This window comes from Pelophylax lessonae (genome assembly GCF_965119305.1).
Source record: "Pelophylax lessonae genome assembly, chromosome: 13".
Classification (NCBI taxonomy): Eukaryota; Metazoa; Chordata; class Amphibia; order Anura; family Ranidae; genus Pelophylax; species Pelophylax lessonae.
Window position 1 is genome coordinate 127,993,694 of NC_138780.1, and position 27,473 is coordinate 128,021,166.

Genomic DNA, 27,473 nt, shown 5'->3' on the forward strand with positions numbered 1-27,473 from the left:
TCCTCCTGTAGAGGGCAGTATAACCCAATTGATATTAATCAAGAGGACTGCGTCTGTCAATGAGCTTAAGAGGAAAGGATTTTACGGTAAGTTCTTACAAAATTCAATTTTTTTCTATACTTGCTGCAAATGTTCTTTTCAAAAAACAAATTAGTGCAGCAACCACATTAAAATGACTGTAAGCTGCAAAATACTTAATTTTTGTTCCTTGGTCTAGATTTATTTCAAAGCAGAATTTTACCCATAAATTGGTAATAATTACTTAGCAAGGAACATACATTCCCGATTAAAAATGATGCTGCCAAAATGAATGTGTGTTGTAAACTGCCTCCAGCATTGCTCCTGTTTCTTCTTGTTGGAGCCGTCCTTTTTGTTGAAGCCAAGAACAATTACTTCCTCCATTGAGGATTCTCCCCTCTCCTTAGACTGAACAATTGTCACTTTCTGTAACAGGAATGTTTGCATTATAAGTCTTGATTGGAAGTCTTGGCTCAGCTAGAGGGGAAGGCTGCGGTAGCTGACAGTGGTTAGGTTCACAGATGCCATGCCATGCCAGGGAGAAAGAATAGCAGAGAGCTAAGATTCCTTTAACCAAGGGTTGAAGAAAAGAAAATTTCTTGATTCCCCCATCGTCAGTCAGTGTTGATGGGGGAATCCCTCATGCAATGCTATATAAAGTGATCACTGCAGACTGCTATAGCCGCCGGAAGTGATCGGTTAAAAAAAACCCAACAGGCTAGTTTTACTGAAGTCGATCCGTGAATTGGCTTCAGTTCGACCAGCCTTCCCATAGCTGCTGAAACAGCAGAATTTGTCCTTTCACCTTTCCTGCTTATGTTTTCCCTCTCCCTAGTCCGTCGTCCTTTGGTACAGTCTGTTATTCCTGCTGGCTCCTTCCTCTCAATAGCAGCAGTAAATTTTGAGGCTGTAACCTGATCGACCTATTGACTCAGATAATTGGCACAGTGCTGAAGAAAAAAAAGCAGCTGAGGCTGTGCAGAGCAGGGTGAGACAGTGTATTGCTGGATTTTAAGCCGTATAGACACCTGTTTTTAATGTTTTACATAGCTGTACCTGTAAAAGGGGCCAGCATGAAATGATCTATTAGGATTTCATTTTCTGACTAAAGTTCCGCTTTAAAGACACACGTAACGAATACATTTTGTGTAGGGAAATTTTTTGGAATGGATTTGTAAAACCTATTGCTTTCTTACTGCATTGTACATGGAATGCAAATATTGTGAATGGGGTTAGTTCTGCAAACATGTACTCGTGTATAAAACATTTTTATCTGCCTATTTTGTAGAGCATTTTTAAATATGCTTAATGACGTCTTTGTTTTAGTGAAGCAGGATTTTTTTTTTTTTTTCAGGCATCAGTTTGCTATTACATTATGTAACACTTTGATGCATTTTATGAATTCTTTATCTCTTCTTCTGAATCTTTGGTAGCTCTCTCTCCCTCAGATCCGATTAAACAGGCTGCTAACCATAGACACAGACTTACTAGAGCAGCAGGATATTGACCTAAGCCCTGACTTGCAAGATCAGATGCAGCCACAGGAGCAGGCAACCCACAAAGTGAAACACTACTACCGCCTCTGGATACTGCCCAAGTTGTGGGTCGGTATCAACTTTGACAGGCTGACACTCCTGGCCTTGTTTGACAGGTAGGAGACTGTTTTCAGTTTTATTTTTTCAAGCTTACCTATTCTCAAGGAATGTGTACGGTTTTAAAAGTTTTAGACACACATAAGAGATTGGCTTAGTGCAAAATATCTTCATTTGCTTCAATCGATTGATTAAAAGTTAGGGTTTGCTACAATAAAGTGTTTGTAAACTCTAACAAGGAACTTCACCAATTTTTTTTTTTTTTTTTTTTTTAGGTCTGTTAGGGCTTGTTCACACCAGGTGCAGTACAGGAATGCATGAAAAAGCATGCATTTACCACGCATAAACGTGCTACCCTTTTGTAGACACGCACGGGTGCCATTTATTCCTAATAGTACCCCCACACATCTAGAAAACATTTAAAAATTCTGCCGGCAAATTTATTTATTTTTTTTCGCTTATTGAGCAGGCAGTTTAAACTAATTGGATGCCCTCAAACGTGTCACACAAAAAAAAAACTTGCACACACTACCTGTTCTGAACAAGGCCTCAAAGTTAACACCAAAAGTATTTTGTTATGTTCAATAAGAGCAGAAAAAACACCTGTTGATCTGCCAGAAATCTAATAAGCTGATCTGTTTCTGTGGTCTACATCTGTTGCACCGTTAATCGTTAGGATTGTTTCCCAGATTTCTTGGCAGATTACAGAACACTTTCCTGTCTATGCTAGGGCTAAGTAGAAAGGGAGAGGTGTGTCCTGGAGTCATAACACATTTACTGTCCTTGGCTGACAAGACTGCTGCTCCAAAGATAGTCAGTGAGCATTGCCACCCCATGACAAGAAGTATGTTACTGGCAGGAGAACCAGACTAAAGTAAAGGAAAAAAGCCTTCAAAATACAGTCCCCTTATCTTAGGATTGGAAAGAAGAAATGTATTATCTAGAAGGTGCGTATATAAACACAGGCCCATATATGCACTAGCAGCGCTAATACGCCCTTGCTTTCAAGAGCGGCGAATATGTTAATAATTCAAATAAATGAATATAATAAGGTATGAACTTAATCAGCATAATGTCCCGTTGGCTAGTCAACATGCAACAAATGGTAATACAAGTCTTTTTCCAAGGCAATGGAAAAAATTGAAATGGTGTGGACTAGACCCAAGACGGATCTCCTTCAATTCACCAAAATGCCACCAAGAGCCTTCACCGCACCGCCGTGCTCCCCCTAGGTATTAAACACGTACCCTTGTTGTAAAGGTCAAGCGCTTAGAACAAATCAAGTGATCCTCCACTATCCAATGGCGATCCACCTCTAGATCCTGGTATTAGCTTGTCAATAAGGGTCAGCGCTTCCTCATATCCTTATTTTAGAGGGCCAGTCTCAGCCTTTCTCGATCAGGACCAGCCATAACAATCTCTTCCACAGTATATGGAACTTTGCTGTATGCAAAAAACAAAACAAAATGCATTTAAATTATTATACAGAATCTACTGTGTATAGCGCCAACAGTTTGTGCACATGAAAAAATGTCTGCTACTTCAGGTGACATGAAGTGAAACTCCTTGAAGGGAAGGGAGTTTCACTTCATGTCACCTGAAGTAGCAGACATTTTTTCATGTGCACAAACTGTTGGCGCTATACACAGTAGATTCTGTATAATAATTTAAATGCATTTTGTTTTGTTTTTTGCATACAGCAAAGTTCCATATACTGTGGAAGAGATTGTTATGGCTGGCCCTGATTGAGAAAGGCTGAGACTGGCCTTTCTAAAATAAGGATATGAGGAAGCGCTGACCCTTATTGACAAGCTAATACCAGGATCTAGAGGTGGATCGCCATTGGATAGTGGAGGATCACTTGATTTGTTCTAAGCGCTTGACCTTTACAACAAGGGTACGTGTTTAATACCTAGGGGGAGCACGGCGGTGTGGTGAAGGCTCTTGGTGGCATTTTGGTGAATTGAAGGAGATCCGTCTTGGGTCTAGTCCACACCATTTAAATTTTTTCCATTGCCTTGGAAAAAGAGACTTGTTATTACCATTTGTTGCATGTTGACTAGCCAACAGGACATTATGCTGATTGATTAAGTTCATACCTTATTATATTCATTTATTTGAATTATTAACATATTCGCCGCTCTTGGAAGCAAGGGCGTATTAGTGCTGCAAGTGCATATATGGGCCTGTGTTTAGTTACGCACCTTTTAGATATTATTTGATGGTATAGAAGCAGCTTTTTTTTAGAATATTCTATATTGTTATCCATTATTTTTGCTCATCCACAAGTGGTGATTTGCTATTTGTTTTGTGATTGCATAGGACATAAGCGCTGAGTGGGTGGGACAGGACTCCGGTCCTGATTTTGCTCCTGTATTTTTAAGAAATGTATTATATTTTGCTCTGGGTTTAAGGTACCTTTTAAGTGGCTAATCTACAAATTACCACTTGAGGGAAATCTTGCACCCCCCTGGGGGCATGGTTTGGCCATGGTAGGCATGAGGCAGCACTCTGTAAGCTTTGCAACCTGAGAGCGATTTTCAGCCGAAATAGCCCTATCCAGCCGACCTCACTACTCATGAAAAGGACCGAGGGACTATCTGGGTCCTGCAGAACACCAAGCAATACTCTTTCCACCAAATACCTGTCTAAAAGCTGTGCTCACAGACCTCAAATGGAATTCAACATAGTGCCTGTCTCCCATCAGCGCCCCCGATGCACACAGTCAGACATCGGGCTTAGTGGAGGTAATAGCCCCGCACCCCTCCGGCACATCTTATTATCCAGTATTTGAACTCTACTCCTCGGCTATGGGACTAGCAGTCAGCCCTTCCTGAGAGTCTCTCTGAAGAATTGAGCATCTGCTCCCTCTTACAGGCATTGCCGTCAAAAGCCAACCCCTATGCCCTTGCCAAGGGTTCACTACCTGGTGAGTGAACTGATTGACTCAACCACCAAAGTCCATAACACCAACCAGACAGTAAACTCCCTGGAATCCTCGGTTCAGCAACTCCACCGGTTCACTAGTCTATAAATCCACCAAATTGAAGGATACCCAGACCTCCCTCTCATCAGCAGCTCGCTCATTTCCAACTGCGACTGGAAGACACAGAACCACAGGAACAATCTTGTATCCACGTCATTCTATATATCTTTCTACTACAGTACAGGCGATCTTGAATACACTGCTGGGTAACCCCGAAATGACCTCTGTTGAGTTCGATCGGGTCCACCAAGTACCAGGTGCTGGAAACCCTAACTTCTCTCAGCCAAGAGGCGTACTCTGTTGAGTGCACTTTTATAAAGTAAAGGAGAAAATCCTGCATTAGGCATAGCAAAAGGACTGTATCGGCTTTGATGGAGTCGTCATCTACATTCTACCAGACCCGTGTTGGCATGCTCCCTACTGCAGGAAGCTCCTGAAACCCCTTTTGGATATCTTACAATCCCTGGGACTATCATACCATTGGGGTTAACCCTTTGCCTTGATGATACGGAAGGCGGACCAAACTTTAACCTTGCTGAATCTGTGCTCCCCCCCAAAAAACCCCAGCGCCAACACCATGCAATATCTCGAGGCAAGGTTCATTCTTCCTCACCGCAGCCTCAGGGTTCTACCGAACCTTGAGCTTTTCCACCAATGACCATGCTTGACCTTCAAGCTTTAACCTGCCTAGCAGTGTCAGCTGGTACTCAATTTTTTGCAGGGGGTGGCAAATAACCCCCGCCCCCCCCGCCAGGTCTTCACTTACCCTCCCCAGGTTGTGGCTTCCCCGGCTTCTCCTCCCAGGTAATCCAGTCTTAAGATCCACCTCCTGTTCTGATTGGCTGGTAGGAGAAGCCGGAAGACAATAGCTAATATTGATTCGCTAATGTCACAAGTGGGTGGGTTCGAGGCACAGTGCTCTGCGCCCTGAGCCAAACCTTTTTGAAACCAATTGGAGCCTCAGGCTCTAATGATAGGCTTCAAATAAAAAAAAAATTCAGTCTGATTCCCTGCATTGAGATTAGGGAGACGGCGCTCCTTATGGACCGGCCGCTGCTGCTGCCTAGTATTATGCTACTCTGCCATAAAGACAGCTACCTCCAAATTTTTTCCACTAGGGAGAAAAACTATCTAAATTGCTCTGAGAATTTCAACACCTTAAATCTTTCTGCAAGAGACTCACTTTGGTGTCAATCAAATTCTGAAATTAAACAGCCTGGGATTTCCCACAGCGAACCATAGCAATGCCAGCTCATAGAAAAGCAAGGAAGTTTCTAACAGATGAAGGCAGACTTCTTATAGTCAAGGGCACTTTATTCCAATGTAAAACTACACTGGCATGTATATACTTAATGCCAAAAAACACAAAAAGCTTTACACCAGCAGGATGTTTGGCTCGCCTATATTGGCAACATTTTTTCACAGCATGGATATTGTTTTTAACACTACTACTACTACTACACACTAGCAGTGCTGCTGTAATCAGGGAGAGGGAATTCCACCTGTGAAGACAAAAGCAAAGGAATAGTGAAAACAGCGCAGACCTCTGGTGTAGTAAAAAGATATTAAAGAGCTTTATTTAAAACCATATAATATATACTCGCTCAATCCCAAGGATAGCACTCGGTGGATGGTGGTCTCCTGGAAAAGTGGGGTCGTAAGATGCGTTTTGTGGACTTGTGTTCTTCAGCTTCTTCTCCTTTTTGCCCATAAGGCATCTATAGCTAATTTATCAAATTACCAAGAGATATGCTACAAAATCATGACTAGTTAATTTAAAACCTCACTTATCCTGCACAAAATGAATCCAAACGTATCCCTCTTGGGCAAGAGATGCAACCAAGAAGTCGGTACATTACTACATATTTCATAGGGTCATGGATGTCTCATGTGAATGGCCTGGCAGCCAGTTTGCTTCATGTTACCTCGATGTCAATTAAGCGCTACAAATAATTCTCTCCTCAATCGCATTCTGAGTGCAGCCAAATTCTGCATTCCATCCATGTCAGAAAAGCCCTCTCCACCAATTGTGGAGCAGTGGCTTGACCACGTGGCAGATTTTCAGGTAATGGAGCAATTAACGGGCAACTTACAAGAACAATCAGAAAAACATTTCAAAATCTGGAACCACTGGAACCACTAAACAGATTCTTAAGCGGGTCACCGGGGCAGCGAGCTTGAGTGGCAAACCCACCCCCCCCCCTTCTTCCTATACTAACCCCTACTTCTCCCCTGTTCCCTTCTTTTTCCTTGCACATCCTACCCTTTCTATTCTTGTACCTACTTTTTCACCCCTGTGAAAACAGAAATTGAGTGGTGCAGCTACGGTGACTCAGAGGCTTAACTTATGATTGGATGTTTTTAATCAGCTTGTGGTGTTTCCTGATTGTGTCCACTCACTGTGTCATACCAGACTACTGAAACTGTCTACTTTTCTTACATGCTTGTATTACACAAGTCATAAGTTTAATGTATAGTATGTTCCAACCTGTTATCCTTCTTAGCGGTATTCCCGAGCGTGGCTCGGGGTTAAATTTCAGAGCCAAAAGCGGTAACCCCTAGCCACACTCGGGGTACCGCCAGAAGCATCGCTGGATCCTGTACAAGAGGTTACTTACCTTGTCACCGGGATCCAGCGATGTATGCGGCGGCAGGTCTTCCTCCCGATCCTCTCCGTGCCCCGGCTTCCGTCTCCTGCGACGTGACGTTCGCAGGGGGGTGGAACCCGCGGCAAATTCAAATGTAAAACACACCAAACACACTGAATACCATTCAAAATAAAATAAATTCACATTACATTGCCCCCCAGTGCCCTTTCCAGCAGTTTTACTGTAATATATATATATATTGTGTGCGTGTATATATACTTTAACTTATTTATAGTTTTTTTATTATATTAAAATTTATGATTTTGTTTCAAACATTATCATACCCAAGATGTTATAAAGAAGAACGCACAGTAAAAAAAAAAAAAAAAATGTAAATAGTTGGTTTGGGCTGCTTATTCTCAAGAATTACATGCAAAATAATGGTACCGCTTTCAGCACCTAAAATCCGAAAGAATCATACCGCCAGGGAGGTTAAGAGTTCTAAATATAGAACTATTATTTTATTTTTTCACATCTGCAGCAGGTATGGCTAAATATATAAAACGGGGGACACTGGTGCGCTGCTATGATGAGCTAGCAAGTGATGAAGCCAAAATGCTAATAAGAGTGTTAACTGCTGCTACAATCAAAGCTGATCTTTTTTACAAAAAGTTCCCTTTCTGTAATAAAAAATGCCAGGACAGAATGTCAACCCCCAGAATGACCCCTTTTTGGAAAAGTTTACACCCCAAGGTAATCTAATTGTTTGCCCCAATTTTTTGAAAATGAAAAAACTTGTTAGTATCGAGGTGAATAAAAGACTTGTACAAACCCAATTCCAAAAAAGTTGGGACACTGTACAAATTGTGAGTAAAAAAGGAATGGACTAATTTACACATCTCATAAACCTATATTTTATTCACAATTTAATATAGATAACATATCAAATGTTGAAAGTGAGACATTTTGAAATCTCATGCCAAATATTGGCACATTTTGGATTTCATGAGATCTACACATTCCAAAATGTTGGAACGGGTAGCAACAAGAGGCCGGGAAAGTTAAATGTACATATATGGAAGAGCTGGAGGACCGATTTGCAACTTATTAGGTCAATTTGCAACATGATTGGGTATAAAAAGAGCCTCTCAGAGTGGCAGTGTCACTCAGAAGTCAAGATGGGCAAAGTATCACCAATTTCCCCAATGCTACGGCGAAATATAGTGGAGCAATATCAGAAAGGAGTTTCTCAGAGAAAAATTGCAAAGAGTTTGAAGTTATCATTATCTACAGTGCATAATATCATCCAAAGATTCAGAGAATCTGGAACAATCTCTGTGCCTAAGGTTCAAGGCCGGAAAACCATATTGGATGCCCATGATCTTCGGGCCCTTAGACGGCACTGCATCACATACAGGAGAATGCTACTGTAATAGAAATCACAACATGGGCTCAGGAATACTTACAGAAAACATTTTCGGTGAACACAGTCCACCGTGCCATTCGCCGTTGACGGCTAAAACACTATAGGCCAAAAAAGAAGCCATATCTAAACATGATCCAGAAGCGCAGGCGTTTTTTCTGGGCCAAGGCTCATTTAAAAAGGACTGTGGCAAAGTGGAAAACTGTTCTGTGGTCAGACAAATCAAAATTTGAAGTTCTTTTTGGAAAACTGGGACGCCTTGTCATCCGGACTAAAGAGGACAAGGACAACCCAAGTTGTCATCAGCGCTCAGTTCAGAAGCATGCATCTCTGATGGTATGGGGTTGCATGAGTGCGTGTGGCATGGACAGCTTACACATCTGGAAAGGCTTCATCAATGCTGAAAGGTATATCCAAGTTCTAGAACAACATATGCTCCCATCCAGACGTCGTCTTTCAGGGAAGACCTTGCATTTTCCAACATGACAATGCCAGACCACATACTGCATCAATTACAACATCATGGCTGCGTAGAGGAAGGATCCGGGTACTGAAATGGCCAGCCTGCAGTCCAGATTTTTCACCCATAGAAAACATTTGGCGCATCATAAAGAGGAAGATGTGACAAAGAAGACCGAAGACAGTTGAGCAACTAGAAGCCTGTATTAGACAAGAATGGGACAACACTCCTATTCCTAAATTTGAGCAACTTGTCTCCTCAGTCCCCAGATGTTTGCAGACGGTTCTAAATAGAAGAGGGGATGCCACACAGTGGTAAACATGGCCTTGTCGCAAATTCTTTGAGATGTATTGATGCCAAAGAAATTCAACTTATTTTTTCCCGTTTTCGGGTTTGTAAGTGGATTTTGTCTTTCACCTTGCCAAGAGACCATAACATAATCAAAACAAGAAGAAAAACATGCAAGTTGTTTTACAGTATCTCACAAAAGTGATTACACCCCTCACATTTTTGTAAATTTTTATTATATCTTTTCATGTGACAACACTGAAGAAATGACACTTTGCTACAATGTAAAGTAGTCAGTGTACAGCTTGTATAACTGTGAATTTGATGTCCCCTCAAAATAACACACAGCCATTTTGAAAACCGCTGGCAAAAAAAGTGAGTATACCCCTTGAATGAAAATGTCCAAATTGGGCCCAAAGTGTCAATATTTTATGGGGCCACCATTATTTTCCAGCACTGCCTTACCCTCTTGGGCATGGAGTTCACCAGAGCTTCACAGGTTGCCACTGGAGTCCTTTTCCACTCCTACATAACCACATCACAGAGCTGGTGGATGTTTGGGGCCTTGCACTCCTCCACCCTCCATTTGGGGATGTCCTATAGATGCTCAAGTGTTTAGGTCTTGAGACATGCTTGGCCAGTCCATCACCTTTGCCCTCAGCTTCTTTAGCAAGGCAGTGGTCATCTTGGAGGTGTTTTTGGGGTCATTATGTTGGAATACTTTACTGCGGCCCATTCTCCGTAGGGAGGGGATCATGCTCTGCTTCAATATGTCACAGTACATGTTGGAATTCATGGTTCCCTCAATGAACTGTAACTCCCCAGTGCCGGCAGCACTCATGTAGCCCCAGACCATTACACTCCCACCACCATGCTTGACTGTAAGCAGGACATACTTGTCTTTGTACTCCCCACCTGATTGCCGCCACACACGCTTGACACCATCTGAACCAAATAAGTTTATCTTGGTCTCTTAAGACCACAGGACATGGTTCCAATAATCCATGTCCTTTAGTCTGCTTGTCTTCAGCAAACTGTTTGCTGGCTTCCTTGTGCATCATCTTTAGAGGAGGCTTCCTTCTGAGATGACAGCCATGCAGACCAATTTGATGCATTGTGCGGCGTAGGGGCTGAGCACTGATAGGCTGACCCACTACCCCTTCAACCTCTGCAGAATTGCTGGAAGCACTCATACATCGATTTCCCAAAGACAACCTCTGGATATGACGCGGAGCATGTGCACTCAACTTCTTTGGTCGACCATGGCGAGGCCTGTTCTGAGTGAAACCTGTCCTGTTAAACCGCTGTATGGTCTTGGCCCACTGTGCTTCAGCTCATTTTTAGGGTTTTGACAATCTTCTTATAGCCTGGGCCATCTTTATGTAGAGCAGCTATTTTTTTTTTCAGATCCTCAGAGTTCTTTGCCTTGAGGTGCCATGTTGAATTTCCAGTAACCAGTATGAGAGAGTGACAGCGATAACACCAAATTTAACACACCTGCTCCCCATTCACACCTGAGACCTTGTAACACTGAGGAAAATGGCTAACTGGGTCCAATTTGGACATTTTCACTTAGGGGTGTACTCATTTTTGTTGCCAGCGGTTTAGACATTAATGGCTGTGTTATTTCGAGGAGACAGCTGTACACTCACCACTTTACATTGTAGCAAAGTGTAATTTCTTCAGTGTTGTCACATGAAAAGATATAATACAATGATTACAAAAATGTGAGTATGTACTCACTTTTGTGAGATACTGTACATGCAGATAATATTTTCATTAAAGAATTTGTGCAATAGGACGAATGTTTAAAAAAAACAAAAACCTCCATATTCTTTTAGAATTGTATAAATTCCTTATTTGTGGTGAGCTCTGTGCCGTAGAATGCAATTTTTGGCGCTTTTTTCATATTTTAACATTGTAATTCTTTTCTTCAATTTAGGAACAGGGAGATCCTAGAAAATGTGCTGGCTATCATGCTTGCCATTCTGGTTGCCTTTCTGGGCTCTGTACTTCTCACGGGAGGCTTCTTCAAAGATATCTGGGTCTTCCAGTTTTGTCTTGTTATTGCCAGTTGTCAGTACTCTCTCCTTAAGGTGAGTACTTTTTTGTAGCTTATTTATAATTCTTTGTTTGTGTAATCAGGCTTTGTCAGTTATCTTGGCTGTAGCGACAATGAAGGGGCCCACAGACACTAAGATAATCCAGGGCTTGACAAATTTGCTTGGAATCTATCAACTAGCTAAAAAGGTTAGGAGCCTGTTTTTTTTTTTCGCGCTTGCCGAATGGCCGGCTTCTGTCTGACCACCTGCCGTACACACGGGCCCAATGGCAGCCAGTTTTAATTGAACCGGCTGATGTTGCCTGGCATTCGGCCCGTGTGTACTTGGCTTGATGGTGTGATGGGAAATGTCTCACTAGGGAAGGACAGTGCAGCAAGGTGGGGGGTGATAGAAGATCCAGTAACTCATGCCACATTAGGCCCCTTTCACACGGTACCTCTGCAAAGCGGAATCCACTTGCTTAGCGGGGATTTCTCCGCTAATTCCAGCTGAGAGGGCGGATGACAGGTCCTATGCGGAGCAAACACTTAACACTGTCCTCTATGGGGCAATCGGATGGAAATAGACTACCTGTGCATTTCCATCCGATGCCATCTGATTTGATCCGCCGAATGGATTAAAAATAGGGCCATCATCTGTCTGTTTTTGGCGGACAGGAGCGGATGGTGGCGGTTGTCAGCGGACATCCGCCGCTCCATAGAGGAGACTGAAGGGTCCAATCAGGTCCGCCTGAAAAACTGACAGTCTGACCTGATCCGACAGTTCGTGTGAAAGGGGCCTTCGGCTGTGTGGCATGAGAGGAAGAGAATAAAAAAATATATATTTTCATGAAAAAAATAATAATAAAAACCTGTTTCCATCTTTTGTGAGATTGTAAATGGAACTGAGGCCATTCCAACCAGCTGCCCGACACTCCCTGTCCACTCACCGGTATGGACAGGGCACCAGATCAAGCCCAAAACACCTTCAACCTCGTCTCTTTGGAAGGAGATGGGCGGGCAGTGAAAGCAGGCAGGGGAAACTCTCACCGCCGCCAGTGACTACTTGTTGCACCCCAGCCACCACAAGAGGCTACCAGTTCCCCAATGTAAGCATCTCGCTCCAGCAGGCCGCAAAGCCTCTGCATCTTAGTCCACACACCCGCGGGCAGAGGCCGCATGGGAAGAGGACACCTGCCGCAGTGTAGTCCAGGCGCCAGGCCGCTAATTCTAGACGCCAATACGATCTGGCACCTGGGGTTTGTCGAGCCCTGAGATAGTCAAAATGGCATCTTTAGGGAATATGTTTTCAACATATCCAATATTTTATGTCCAGTCATTATGATTTGCTCACAAAAAGACAGGACCACAGGAGTGTCTTCAGAGTGTGAAGCCTTGCCTGGTCAACCACCCTCCATTGTCCAAGTAAAAACGTGTGACTAAGTAGTCGTCCTTAAAATTGAAGCTGTGCCTACAACCTCTCAAGTGATGGTTAGATTTTGTGTTGATGTTCAGCCATTTTCTCTTTAAAGTGATATTAAAAGTTTGGTGTGTGTGTGTGGGTTTTTTTTTTTTTTTTTTTTTTTTTTTTTTTTTTTTTTTTTTGTTAATAGCCTGTCCTACTTACCTGCTCTGTGCAATGGTTTTGTGTAGAGCAGCCCCGATCCTCCTCTTCTCGGTTCCCCCATTGGCTTTTCTTTTCTCTTCTCCCCCTTGACCGGTGCCCCCTATAGCAAACTGCTTGCTATAAGAGCACTGGTGCATGCCTTCTCCCCTGTTGCACCCTGCCATACTCAGGAGGTATATTGGGCTCCCTGCTGTTAGGTGCAAGGTCAGATTGCAATAATCCTTCCTGCTCCACAGGTACTTGTGAGCGCCTCTTGTGGGAATCCCTCACATATGTCTGTATGATGGAGCACAGGGACCGTGGTCCTGCAGGCTTTTCCAGCTTACAATCCACTAACAATTCCAGGGTGGAATGCAGTTTCCTTCTACAGAACCTGACAGCAATAGTCCTTTTTAACACCTTTCAAGGCCAGCTGTCCTCTCCTTTTCATCCAGTAAGGAATTCTTGGCTAATGTGTATAATTTAACCACTTCTGGACCGGAAGGATTTGCCCCCTTAATGACCATGCCATTTTTTGCGATTCGGCACTGCGTTACTTTAACTGACAACTGCGCGGTCGTGCGACGCTGTTCCCCAATAAAATTGACTTCCTTTTTTTCCCACAAACAGGGCTTTCTTTTGGCGGTATTTGATCACCCCTGCTGTTTTTTGATTATGCGCTATAAACAAACAAAATAGCGACAATTTAAAAAAAACAGTATTTTTTACTTTCTGCTATATAACATTCCCAATAAAAAAAAAAAAATAAAAAATTGAATTTCTCTATCGTCCATTGACCGACACAGCAGAAATAAAAAGAGGGTTGGGACTTTGAGTGAGAGACATGACAAGACTTACAGGAAAAAATACCACATTTATTGATAATCTATACAGATAAAAAACATACATTTTTTTATGTCATGTTACATAAACAAAGTAAAAAAGCTGGTAAATCATCCCAACTCCAGTGTTCATAAAAACCAACATGGCAAGTTTCCAAGTATGATCACAACATCAATAGACTGCAATGGTTAACAGTGCTAGAGTAACTTAATATAATCACAACATCATTGAACTTGACGCGTTTCGTGGAACGATAATGACAGACACAGCCTCCATCTTCATTAGCCAATGTTGGTTATGCTGCCCCCTGCAGGAGTAGTTCTAAGCAGAAAAATTTTAACTCTCCACACCCACAGGGCTATCCCTACAGGCATAACCCACACACCCTCTGCTCCAGCAAACCAGTTTTTCTGTATTGAGTAGGACCTAGGTTTCTTGTTGGGACTTCGGTCTCAGTTTTTTTTTTTATTCTTTTCAGAATATTTTGTTTTTGTTTCTCTTTACTCACTTTGCTAGCTAGTGTTCAGGGGGATCCTCCTGGTGATCTGCAAGCAATGCCGGCTGGGGTTTCGCACTGGATAATCTAGATCCTTAAGGTCTCCCCAGCCTGGCCTACGAGCGTGAGCAGGTTATAGTCCCGCAGGTTATAGTCCCCCTTTCCGAATGGGGACGAGCCTGCGAGTGGATGTCTCCCTGTGGCGCAATGACTTGGAACGCAGTGTACCCCTTGGCTGGCAGCACCCCCACTTTGGGTGGGAGGCGGTCTCCCCGGAGCGGAGCCCACCCGGTCCATGATATGGTGAGTAAATGTGACCCCCCCCCCCTCTTGTCCATTGGTGACCTTGGGGCAGATGTGGGCCCTCTCCTGGGGATAATAGAACCTGGACTTCCTAAAAGATCCCCTTGGCCTGTCAGGTACCCGGACCTGTGCCCTGTCTCCCTCTCCCATCCCCACAGGGGGCTATGTAACTGGAACACCTGGCGTCCTGAGGGGGGTGACAAGCGTCTCTTGCTAGGTCTGGTTTTAGATCCTTGAGGCCTCGATTATGGGGTCCCTGGCCGCATGGCACGTGTGGGTGCCGCCATCTTAAGTGTGGACAATGTATAATTTTTTTCCCATTGACTTGTATGGGGCAGCCAGTTTCCCTGTGCTTCCTATTTAATTGCATTGGCATCCATTTTTGTATAGTCCTATTGAGGTACACAGGCAGGGTGACCTTTCACATCAAGGCCCGGTCACTTCCTCCTGATTCTTCTTCCTGCTGCACAGTTCCATTCAGGAGATTTTTCTCTGGAACAGTACTGTGGTCTTTGTGGGCATATCCCTGCACACTCTGCTGTCAGTGTATATTTAAGGGGGACTCTGCAGACCGCTGCGATCTGCGCTTCCTAAAGTGACAGTACTCAGTTTTTCTGTTATATTGATTATGGAGTCCCAGGCTGTAAATTCACCCTCGGACCCGCTCAGTGCGACACCCGGACCGTCTGGATTGCAGTCGCTGGTCGTGATTTCGGAAGCTCTGGAAAGCCTGGTGACAAAAGTTGATTTTGTTATGAAAAAGGTTACTAGCCGAAAACAACCTCTGCCTTCTCCATCTTTGGTGGTGTCCTAAGATTCAGAGGCTGATATCGTCGCCACGGACGCGTCCCTACCTGAGGGGTCGCTGTCCTCGCAATCGGATGGTGAAGAGGACCTGTCTTCAGCTGCAGCACAGGAACGTGCTCTGGTAGAAGCCCTGATTGCTTCAGTGAGGGAAACTTCAAAATTGACAGGTGAGCCCACGCTGGCAGGGACGCGGGTGTCTTTTTTGGCTCCCGCAAGACCCAAAGGGTGGGGAAAGTTTTTTCCTTGTCCCGAGTCTTTTGATATTGTTAATCAATGGCAGCGCATCAAGCACTTGCTAGTAGTGTCCAAGCGCTTTAAATGCTGTTATCCTTTTGCTGAAAGAACCGTTGGATGGTGCCGCATAAGGTGGACCACCTGGTCTCCAGGTTGAACAAATCTTCTATTGTGCCTGTGGAGGAATCCCCGGTTTTTATGGATCTGGTGGACAGGCGGGTGGAATCCCTTTCCCGCCATCTTCACATGTTGGCGGGTTCTATTCTAAAACAGTTTTTTGTGTGTGTTTTGGTATCGGACGGTTACGGAATGAATTAAGGTTCTGAAAGGGGACTTGTACCCTGACATAGTTCCGCCGGAGCTGATGGAACTTTTGAACCAGATGGCTCAGGCCCTGGTGTTCCTGTGTGATGCATCCCTGGATGTGGCTCCCCTGGTGGTAAGAGTTTCAGCTGTGGGGATTGCTCTCTGGCGCATGGTTTGGCTGAAGAGCTGGTCAGCTGACCAGGCCTCCAAGAAAACCCTGACAGATCTCCCCTTTCTGGGAGAGCGTTTGTTTGGTGACTCACTGGATGAGGAGATCAAGGGTCTGACTGGCGGGAAAAGTACTTTTCTTCCTCATTCCTCCAAAGGTAAAACACCCTGTGCAATGCGGGGACCTTCCTTTACTGCTCATAGGCGTTTTTTTCGTGCCTCTAGAGCGCAAGAAAACGGTAAGCCGTTTAGAGCTTCTGGAGGGACTAAGAAGCACTGGGGCTAGTGCAAGGCCAGTCTGCCTGGTTCCACGGACAAGTCCTTTTCAGCATGAAGGGGCGCCCTCACCCGTTTCTGGGGTGTGGGGACGTCTGCGCTTCTTTCAGGAACCCTGGACTTCCTTATTTCAAGACAAATGGGTTCGCAAACTAATTTTTTCCGGGTACAAGATAGAATTTTGGTCCCGGCCGGGGGACAGGTTTTTCTAATCAAATCTTCGCCTGTCTCCAGAGCGTTTGAAAGATCTCCGGGAGGCTGTGCAGGATCTCCTGGCTAAAGGAGTGATTGTGCCGGTTCCACCGCTGGAACACTCTCACGGTTTCTATTCAAACCTGTTCACGGTGCCCAGAAAGGAGGGCGAGGTGCGTTTTTATCCTGGATCTCACGGCTCTGAACCGCTTTGTGCGGGTGCAGAGGTTTCAATTGGAGTCCATTCGGTCAGTGGTGGCGTCCTTGAATCTGGGATTTTCTGGCCTCCATCGATGTCAAAGATGCGTATCTGCACGTCCCCATATTAGAGGGACATCAGCAATTCCTCCGCTTTGCGGTGGCAGAGAAGCTCATTCTATTTGTGGCGTTACCCTTTGGTCTCGCCTCCACTCCCAGAGTTTTTACCAAGATCCTGGCCTTGTTACATCAGAGAGAAATTTAAATTTTGGGATATCTGGACGATCTCCTGTTGCGAGAAGACTCATTCGGGTCTGTTGAGCAACATCTCAATTACAGTTCAGACCCTTCAGGTAATTCGGTGGAGGATCAATTTCAGGAAATCTGCTCTGACGTCATCCGTACGGGTCACTTATCTGGGGCTGACTCTCGACTCTGCACTGGCCAGGGTCTTTCTCCCCTTGGAACAGCTACAGAAGTTGCAAAGAGCGTCTTCCTTGCCAATCAATATTCTGGAGCTAAGAGCGATCAAGCTTTACCTGTTTCTCTGGACGAGTCTGCTACGTGGGTCCCTGGTTCGGATACAGTCGGACAATACCGTGGCTGTGGTTAACATCAATCAAGGGGACACCAAGAGTGTACTGGCAGCCAAGGAGGTGGCCGAGACTCTTGATTGGGAGGAAGACAATGTTCCGGCTCTTTCCGCAGTCCACATTCTGAGTGTGGAAAATTGACAAGCGGATCACCTGAGTAGTCAAGTGCTGGATCAAGGGGAATGATCTCTTCATCCGGTGGGGTTACATTCCGGTGTGTCCATTGGGGGGACTCTGGACCTGGATCTGTTTGCATCTCGCCTCAACAGGAAAGTCCAGTGTTTTGTGGCCAGGTCTCGGGATCGTCTGTCGGACGCCACAGACGCCCTTGGAGCCAGTATCGGCTGATTTATGCCTTCCCTCCGCTCGTACTCCTGCCGAGGTTTCTTCGCCGGGTGGCGGTGGAAGACATTTCAGTCATTCTGGTGGCACCAGACTGGCCCCGGCGGTCTCGGAACGCAGACCTGGTAAAAATGGTCCTAGATCCTCCATGGAGGTCTCCTCTGCGGGAAGATCTGCCGTCTCAAGGACCGATCTTCCATCATGCTTTACGGTCACTGGATTTAATGGCTTGGCTGTTGAAAGCAAGGTATTGAGGGATAGAGGCCTTTCTGACTCGGTGATTCCTACTCTTTTGAAGGCCAGGAAATCTATGTCGAAGATCTATTATCGTACGTGGAAATCGTACATTTCATGGTGTGAATCGCTGCACCCTCGCTTGTTTTCTATAGCTAGGTTTTTGGCCTTTTTACAAAAAGGGGTTGAGCAGTGATTGGCTTTGGGTACTATCAAGGGCATGTTTTGGTCTTGGCTATTCACTTCCAACGTGCATTGGCTACTATTAACTTGATTCAGACTTTTATTCAGGGCGTGTGTCATCTTGCTCCTATCAGGAGATCCCCGTTGCCTCTGTGGGATCTCAATCTGGTTTTGCCTGTTAAAAAGCCTCCTTTTGAGAATATTAGGGAGATTTCTCTGCTTTCTTTGTCGCAGAAGGTTGCCTTCCTGGTGGCTATTACTTCTGCTCGCAGAGTATCTGAGTTGGTGACGCTGTCCTGTCATTCGCCTTATTTGGTGGTCCACAGAGAAAAAGTTGTTCTCCGTCCTAATCCGTCCTTCCTCCCTAAGATGGTGTCGGATTTTCATCTCAATGAAGACATTATGTTGCCTTCCTTATGTCCTAAGCATTCCAAGGAATTTGCCTTGTCTTTCTGGAAAACTGGCTCTTTGTCCTTATGGACGGACCTCGAAAAGGTTTGGCTGCGTCTGCTGTGACCATATCAAGTTGGATCAGGCAGATGGTTGTTCAGGCCTATTCACTCAAGGGTCAGGTTCCTCCTTTCCTGTGAAGGCGCATTCTACTAAAGCGCTGAGTGCCTCTTGGGCTTTTTGCAATCAGGCTTCTGTTGTACAAGTTTGTAAGGCGGCGACTTGGCCGTCTGTGCACACTTTTACAAAATTCTACAAGGTGGATTTGTTGGTATCTTCGGATACCACTTTTAGCCACAAGGTTTTGCAGGCTGCTGTTTCGTAAGAGAATGTTTTGTTTCTCTTAGGGTTTTTTTCGCCTGGGCGAGCTCCTGTTGTTTTGGTTGAGCTTCATGTTACCCAGTTGGCAAAGTTTAGCCTTTGGAGTTTACGTTACTCTCTGGTTGCATTCTTCCCACCCCTCATACCTACACTGCTTTGGGACATCCCAATGGCTAATGAAGATGGAGGCTGCGTCTGTCATGGATGATAGAGAAAACAAGATATTTGTAAGATCTTGCCATAAAATGTTTTTCTGAAGTCCATTGACAGACGCAGCACCCGCCCCTCTGATAGGGGATGTTTTTTCTCTCTTCACTGCTTACAACTAAACTGGTTTGCTGGAGCAGAGGGTGTGTGGGTTATGCCTGTGGGGACAGCCCCGTGGGCATGGAGATTTTTATTTTTCCTGCCTAGAACTACTCCTGCAGGGGGCAGCATAACCGAATTGCTAATGAAGATGGAGGCTGCGTCTGTCAATGGACTTTAGAGAAACCGATTTTACAGTAAGATCTTACCAAAAATCTTGCTCTTTTTTTTTTCCATCATTTTTGACCAATTTGTATTTTGCCATATATTTTTGGTAAAACAAAATCCCAATAAGTGTATTTTGATTGGTTTGCGCAAAAATTATCGTGTCTACAAACTAGGGGAAAGATTTTTTAGTTTTTTTAACTAGTAATGGCGGCGTTCTGCGATTTTTAGCGGGACTGCGACATTGCAGGGGACAGATCGGACCCCTTACTCACATTTTTGACACTTTTGGGGGGACCAGTGGCATTACTACAGTAATCACTGCTAAAAATATGCACTGTTACTCTAATAATGACATTTGCAGGGAAGGGGTTAACACCAGGGGCTATCAAAGGGTTAAATGTGTACCTAGGGGGTGATTCTAACTGTGTGGGGGCCAGACTTGGTGGATGGAAACGGGGTTCCTGTTTTTCCGAAATAACAGGAACACCAGAGCCCTGTTCCAATCAGCGACAGATGAGTGGTGTGCTGTGTTTACAACGGCATACCGCCTTCTGTCAGTCCCTGCAGCGATCCACGAACCGGTGCCGGACCCGTTGCTTAGCTGCAGGGCTGGCGTGCCCGAGACCCGCTCCCGCAAGCCGACGTACCCATGCATCGGTTTGCGCAGGAGAGCCAGCCTGCTGCAGTATATCTGCGGCGGCTGGTCTTTTAAGTAGTTAAAACCATACATGTAAAGCACTATCCTCGTCAAACATGGGTAATGTCCCTTTTAAATCTACAATACACCACACACACATTTTTTTTGTAAATAAAGTCCCCAAAAAAGCTTTTTATATTCCAAATAAAGTAATAAGTCTACAAAAGTGCTTGTGAAGACAAAAGATCCAAATAATTCTCTTGTGCCAGTATGTGAGCAAACAAATCCAGCCACCACCACAAGAAAAGATAACCAAACTCCTTACCCTGTTTATATGACCCCTATATCACTCCTTACCCTGTTATATGACCCCTATATAACAAGGAGGTCAAAAAGCACTTCTTGTAATACTATTCCATGCTTCTTCCTGCTCCAGACCCGCTTGGATGTCTTTCCCATGATCTCATTGAGAACTCACAAGACCCACATGGATGGTTTTCACACATCACCTACCACACAAGTAGCTCATGGGTGTATACCCTTTTAAAAAAAAAAAAAAACGCACATATCCTAGTGCTATTTATGCATTTAGTTTTCACTGCTTATTTATTCCATTGAATTTATTTTCCCTCTGGTTCCGGCGCCACATGGCTTAGCTGTCTGTCCTCATTTCCCACCGAGCCTCCCTATACTTTTTGTTACTTGCAATGAAGGACAGCCCCTACTTATCAGAGTGCAGGGCATGGCTGTTGATCTTTGCAGCAACCTAGTCCCAGAACGTTTGAGACATCTGGGTCCTGAATGTGAAATCCAGGAGCTATAAGTTAGAATTTTGGTCTCTACTCCCAACTCGCTTCATTTTTGTCAAACCTATTAACATTCCTGCAAAGACGGACCTTCAAAGATGCTCTGGCACAGCTCCTCTCTCAAGGGGTCATAGCCATTGTTTCTGAAATGGAAAGGTACCAGGATTTCTACTCGGACTTATTACCAATTCAGTCATCCCATTCTAGACCTAAAGGTTCTTCAGACTTTGTTTCTCTTTCGTTCAATGACGGACACAGCTCCTGATCATCTTGACCATTGGGTTATACTGCCTCCTACAGGAGTAGGACGCTAGGCAGAAAAAAAAACTTGACTACTCCTATTGGCAGTCCCAGGAGGTATACCCCCCCCCCCTCTCTCTCTGCTACCCAGTTTTTTTCTGCCTAGTCAGGAGTAAGGACCTAGTTCCTTGCTGGGATCTCTGGTCCTGGCATTTTTTTCTTTTAAGATTATTTTTCTCCTGTTTTTTTCCTGTGAGATCTACAATCAATTGCCGGACTGGGCAACGGGCTGGAAAATCTAGATCCAGTGGTCACCCCGTCTGGCCAGCGAGCACGCACAGACCGCTCCACGCCAGGTCTGTTGCGACATGGCCCCACTGGGCGGGCTGGCCTGCGAGTTAAACACCTCACAAGGTCGCATGGGACTGGGTCTCAGCCTTCGTCGCCTGGCCGACGCCCCCCCCCCCCATTTCGATGGCGAGGAGGTTCTGTCTGGAGCGGTGCCCTCCTGGTTCCTGGTTATGATGAGTAGCTATCCCCCTGGAAGGTTTTGGGGTGGACGCTGCCCCTCCCTGGGATGGTCTGACCCCCCTGTTCCCCTCCTTCCCTTTAGGCGCCCCCCCCCCTTTGAGTCTGATGGTCCTGTGGCTTATCTATCCCCCCCCCACCTACACTGGGGTTGTGTGGTGGTCTGGCTACCTCCTGGGGCAGGGTGCTGTACTGGCGATGGGGGGGGGGGGCGGTGGCTGTACCCGGTGGGGGGCTTCTGCCATTGTCCTCCCTTCTTGGGCCGCCATTTTGTTGTAGCCTGTTTTCTGTATAGGCTGGCGGCCTTGTTTGTGTAGCTGCAGCGGCCTTTTTGCGTTAGTCCAACATTGAATTGAATAGTGGCCATTACTGTGGAGCCTTCTGGGCGTCCATTTTAGCTGTGGGATCCACTCCCTATCCCCTGGTTCTGGCTCCTGGGCCTCTTTCCTTCCTGGACGCCGCACGTGGAGTGCTTTGATCCTGGTGCTGCCGGTGACTGCCTGGTGGGGTGGTGAGTCTGCTGGGGTCCTCTCCCTGCTGCAGGATCGGGGGTGCTCTGTGGCTGGCAACTGGGTGGTGTTACCAGCGGCGGTGGGGGTGTGTTTGTGCACTTTTTTGGGGTACCCTTATTCCTCATGGAGTCCTTGGAGCACATTTCCCCACCTGACCCCCTCTCAGAGCCTGCGGGGCCCTCTGGGTCCCAACCATCTATTGATGCACTGATGGCGGTCCTGGAGTCCTTTGTGTACCAAGTGGAGGTGGCTTTTTGGCGGCAGGGTAGTAAAAAGCACCCCCCGCCTTCCCCTGCTTCATCTGTCTCCTCAGGTTCTGAATCTGATCTGGCCGCTGCGCACAGGGCCTGTCCTGAGGGGTCTGCAGCCTCTCCCTCTGATAGTGAGGATGATTCCTCCACTCCTGTAGCGTCACGTGCACTGATTGTGTCGGTTTGTGAAGCTTTAAAAATGGAGGATGCAGCTGAAGCTGCGGCGGAGGCACCAGTTAGCTTTGGCACTCACAAGCCATCTAGAGTGGCAAAGGTGTTTGTTTCCTTAATATTTTGACATATTTGTCGCAAAAGAGTGGGAACGTCCAAAATGTCCCTTTTTGTGGTCCCTAAGCAATTCGCAATGAGGTACCCTTTTGAAGAGTCCCTCCTTAAGAAGCGGACTGTTCCACCAGTGTTTTATCCCCCGGTTTCCAGGTTGAATAAGGCAACCATGATTCCGGTAGAAGAATCGCTGGCTTTTAAGGATCTGGCTGACAGAAAGGCGTAGGCTGCGCGCACTATGTCCACTGTGGCCTGCTCGGCACTCAGACCAGTCTTCACTAGTGCCCTGGTGTCACAAACTCTACCTGAATGAGCTAAACTTTTACGCCGTGACCTGGAGGGTGAGAAGCTCCCCCCAGCCTTTACTAAGCTGGCAGGCCAGTTGGTCCCAGGGCTGCAGTTTATCTGTGATGCCTCTTTGGATACGCTCCCCTGATTTCTAGACTGTTTCGGCAGGAGTCCTTGGGTGTGTTTTGTGGCTCAAATGTTGGTATGCCGACCAGACCTCTTAAAAAGCATTAACTGATCTTCCTTTTCAAGGAGATTGCCTGTTTGGAGCTATTCTGAGTAACATCATTAAGAGTCTCACAAGGGGGAAGAGCACCTTTCTTTTGCAGGCTAATGAGGATAAGGAACCTTGTCGCAGACGTGGGCCATCGTTCTCAGCTCACAGGAAGTTTTTTCGTTCCTCAGGGTTGGCTGACAAGGGTTCAAAGCCTTTCAAGGCCTCTTCGGGTGGATCCAAGCGAACTTGGTCTAGCAAGTCCAAAGCGGGTTTCTCCAGACCCACAGACAATGCTCCTTCTGCATGAAGGTGCGCCCTTACACATGCCTGGGGTGGGGGGATGTCTTCGCTGTTTTCCGGACCTGTGGACCTCCTTAGTGCAAGACAAGTGAGTCCACAAAGTGATACAGTCCGGCTTCAAGATAGTTTTGTTTTTACCCTCCGGAGAGGTTCTTTCCTTCCAATGTGCATCTGTCCCTGGACCGATTGCAAGCCCTCTTCGGGGCAGTGCAAGACTGGTTACATCAAGGGGTAATTGTTCCGGTTCCAACTCTGGAACGTTTTAGGGGTTTTGTTCAAACCTGTTCATGGTACGGAAGAAAGAAGGCAAGGTGTGTCCAATTCTGAATCTCAAGGCCCTGAACTGCTTTGTGCGTGTGCAGAAGTTCAGAATGGAGTCTGTTCGCATTTATTTTATTTATTTCAGGTACTTGTATAGCGCTGTCAATTTACGCAGCGCTTTACATATACATTACACTTTCACATCAGTCCCTGCCCTCAAGGAGCGTACAATCTAAGATCCCTAACTCACATTCGTACATAGTAGGGCCAATTTTATACAGGATCCAATTAACCTACCAGCATGTCTTTTGAGTGTGTGGCATTCTTGCATCAGAGGGATTGCCTTACCCCTAACATCAAGGACGCTTACTTACACATTCCAATATGTGTCTGTCACCAGCGCTTCCTCCGTTGTGCCGTGGGAGAGGAGCATTATTAGTTTTGGTCTTGCCTCTGCTCCTTGGGTCTTCACAAAGGTGTTGTCTCCGGTGCTGGCATTGTTACGTCAGCGAGAAATCGCAGTGCTGGGCTACCTGGATGACCACCTCTTGCGAGCAGTCTCTCCTACTTCTTTGATGGACAACGTGGATATCACTGTAAGGACTCTGAGGGAGTTGGGATGGCTTTTGAATTTTCAGAAGTCTGCTCTGGTTCCTTCCATGAAACTGGATTATCTGGGTCTGACTGTGGACTCCGCTCTAGCCAGAGTGTTCCTTCCTCTGGACAAACTCCAGAAGTTGCATGCTGCGATTCATCTCTTGCTGTCCAGCAGGTGGTCGTCCCTCCGGACTTGCATGAGGGTGCTGGGCCTGATGGTTTCTACCTTCGAAGTGGTCCCATTTGCACAGTTCCATACGAGGTTCCTGCAAAGGGAGATCTTGGCCAAAAGTGTCTGAAGTCTCTGGACAATCCGATCCGGCTGAGCCTAAAAACAAAAGGGTCTCTGATCTGGTGGCTTCCCTCTCCAGCTCTTCGCCAGGGCAAATCTTTTCCCCCCTGTGTTGGATAGTGGCCACCACGGATGCCAGTCTGTCCAGGTGGTCAGGTGTCCTGGGTCGGCAGTCCACTCAGGGAATTTGGACACTGGAAGATTCCAGATTCCCAATCAATGTCCTGGAACTCCGAGCGATTAGGCTGTGCCTGAATAACTGGACGGATTGCCTTCAGGGGTGTCCGGTGTGAATCCATTTGGACAGTGCCATGGCCGTGGCTTATGTCAGTCACCAGGGTGGAACAAGTGTATTGGCAGCTCTGGAGGTAGCCGGCATTCTTTGGTGGGCAGAACATTTTGTTATAGCCCTCTCTGCCATACACTTTCCAGGTGTGGGAAATTGGTAGGTGAATTATCTCAGTCGGTAGGTTTTGGACCAAGGGGAGTGGTCCCTTCATCCGGATGTGTTTCATCAGCTCTCTCCCCGGTGTGGGAGCCCTGAGGTGGATATGTTGGTGTCTTGGCTTAACGGGAAGGTGCACAGGTTTGGGGCACGGTCACTGTATCCACTAGCAGACGCCACATGTCGCTGGTGGCCCCCTGGTGTGCCAGTATTGTCTGATTTATGCCTTCCCTCATCTCAAGCTTCTGCCGGGACTCTTGTGCAGGATCGAGGCCGAAGGAATTTGGGTCATTCTAGTGGCCCCAAGTTGTACTCTGACCTGGTGCGGCTGATCGCCTACGCCCCTAGGAGACTACCTCTCAGGGAGACTGTGCTGTCCCAAGGGCCAATCTTCCATCCTGCTTTACAGTCGCTTGCTTTGACGGCTTGGCTGTCAAAGCCAGGTGCTGAAGGATAAAGGTTTGTCTGGGTCGGTGATTCCCACACTACTGAAGGCTAGGAAGTCTACTTCTAGAAAGATTTACCATCGTACGTGGAAAGCCTACATTTCAAGGTGTGAGTCGTTTGCTGTTCACCCTCGCTCTTTTTCGGAGGCTCGGCCTTGACCCTCCAATGGGGGGGTTGAGCAGAAATTGGCATTGAGTACCATTAAGGTTTAGGTGTCGGCAGTGGTGGTCTCCTTTCAACGAACCTTGGCCACGCACTCCCTTGTGCGTACTTTTTTCAGGGGGTTCGACATTTGACTCCACTGGTGCGGCCCCCACTACCGCCTTTTGACCTCAACTTGGTGCTTTCAGCTCTACAGGAGCCTCCCTTTGAAAATCATTGAGATTCCCCTGCTTACGCTATCCCAGAAGGTGGCCTTTTTGGTGGCTATCACCTCTGTGCGCAGTGTCGGAATTGGTGGCTTTGTCTTGTCATTCCCCTTTATTTAGTCGTCCACAAAGATAAGGTGGTTTTTCGCCTCCTGTCCATCGTTCCTTCCAAAGCTGATCTTTGATTTCCATCTAAATGGGGACATTGTATTTTCTTCCCTGTGTCCCAGGCAAAAACATCCTAAGGAAATTGCATTGCATTGCCTGGATGTGGTTCGGGCTATTCGGGTGTACCTGGCAGCTACTGAGTCTTTTAGGAGGTCAGACTAATGATTTGTGCTTACAGGTGGGCCTAGAAAAGGACTATCGGCTTCTTCTAAAATTTTATAAAATGGATGTTTTGGCATCTGCGGGTGCCTCCTTTTCACCGCAAAGTTTTGTATGCTGCTGTTTATGGGGTTGTTCCCTCTTTGGGGGTGTAATGTTTTTCAGGTGGGCTCCAGTTGCTTTGGTTGAGTTCCTGTTGCTTGGTTTGCTATGGTTTAGCCTTGGGAATTTTTTTTTGCTGTTCCCACCCCTCATGTTTGACACTGCTTTGGGACGTCCTAATGGTCAAGAAGATCAGGAGGTGTGTCCATCAATGAAGGAAAGAGAAAATGGGATTTTTGACTTACCGTAAATCCATTTCTCTGATGTTCATTGACGGACACAGCACCCACCCCTCTATGGAGCTGTATTACTTCTGACACTGCTTGTAACAAAACTAAGTGCCTATAGCGGAGAGGGGGAGTATATCTCCTGGGACTGCCCATAGGCGTAGTCAAGTTCTTTTTCTGCCTAGTGTCCTACTCCTATAGGGGCAGAATTACCCAATGGTCAAGAAGATCAGTAGCTGTAAGTCAAACATCAGAGCAATTGATTTTATGGTCAAAAATCAAATTTTCTAGTACTAAAATTGTGCATGGAACTACCTGGTTAGTAATGGCTTCCCTCCACCTGGGTTACTTTCTGGCCTTTGTGGAACATAAGATGCCTACTTACATGTTCCCTTCTTTCCAGTGGATTAATGCATTTATTTTGTTGTGGACTCTCAACATTACCAAATAATCTAAAAATAACTGCGCTAAAACACAAAAAATAGAGGTATACAGCTGCAGCTAGAAGTGGGAAACGCCAAAATGCTAACTAAAAATAGCATAGCTGCGCTAAATATAATATATGTCAGTGAAACATATTGTAAATAAAATTAGTGGAAAAAATGAAATATGTGATCAAATATACACAATATAAATTGAAAACTTGAGCAATATGTGAACAAAAGTGGGACAAATACCTGTGCTCACAACAAATCAGTGTTAATTTTGGCAGCAAATTTCAATTTAGTTTTAGTCTTAGTCTTGGGACTAAAATGGCATTTTAGTTTTAGTCCCATTTTAGTCTTCTGCAAGTGTTTTAGTTTTAGTCGTATTTAGTCGACTAAAACTCCAGTACATTTTAGTCGACTAAAACGTCCTACATTTTAGTCGACTAAAACGTCCTACATTTTAGTCGACTAAAACTAATTTTAGTCATCTATA

General features: G+C 45.7%; 1 protein-coding gene across 8 annotated transcripts in view; it reads left to right on the forward strand.

Moving 5' to 3' along the window:
• The window catches only part of PCNX1 (pecanex 1), a 388,730-nt gene that overhangs the window by 210,833 nt on the left and 150,424 nt on the right, over positions 1–27,473 (forward strand). For 6 of the 8 annotated variants that reach the window (XM_082275578.1, XM_082275581.1, XM_082275579.1 and 3 more), the window contains 2 exons: positions 1,452–1,669; positions 11,298–11,451. In XM_082275578.1, coding sequence (XP_082131704.1) covers positions 1,452–1,669; positions 11,298–11,451 — 372 coding nt within the window. The remainder of the gene's footprint in view (positions 1–1,451; positions 1,670–11,297; positions 11,452–27,473) is intronic. The other 2 variants (XM_082275580.1, XM_082275585.1) reach the window with 1 other exon arrangement.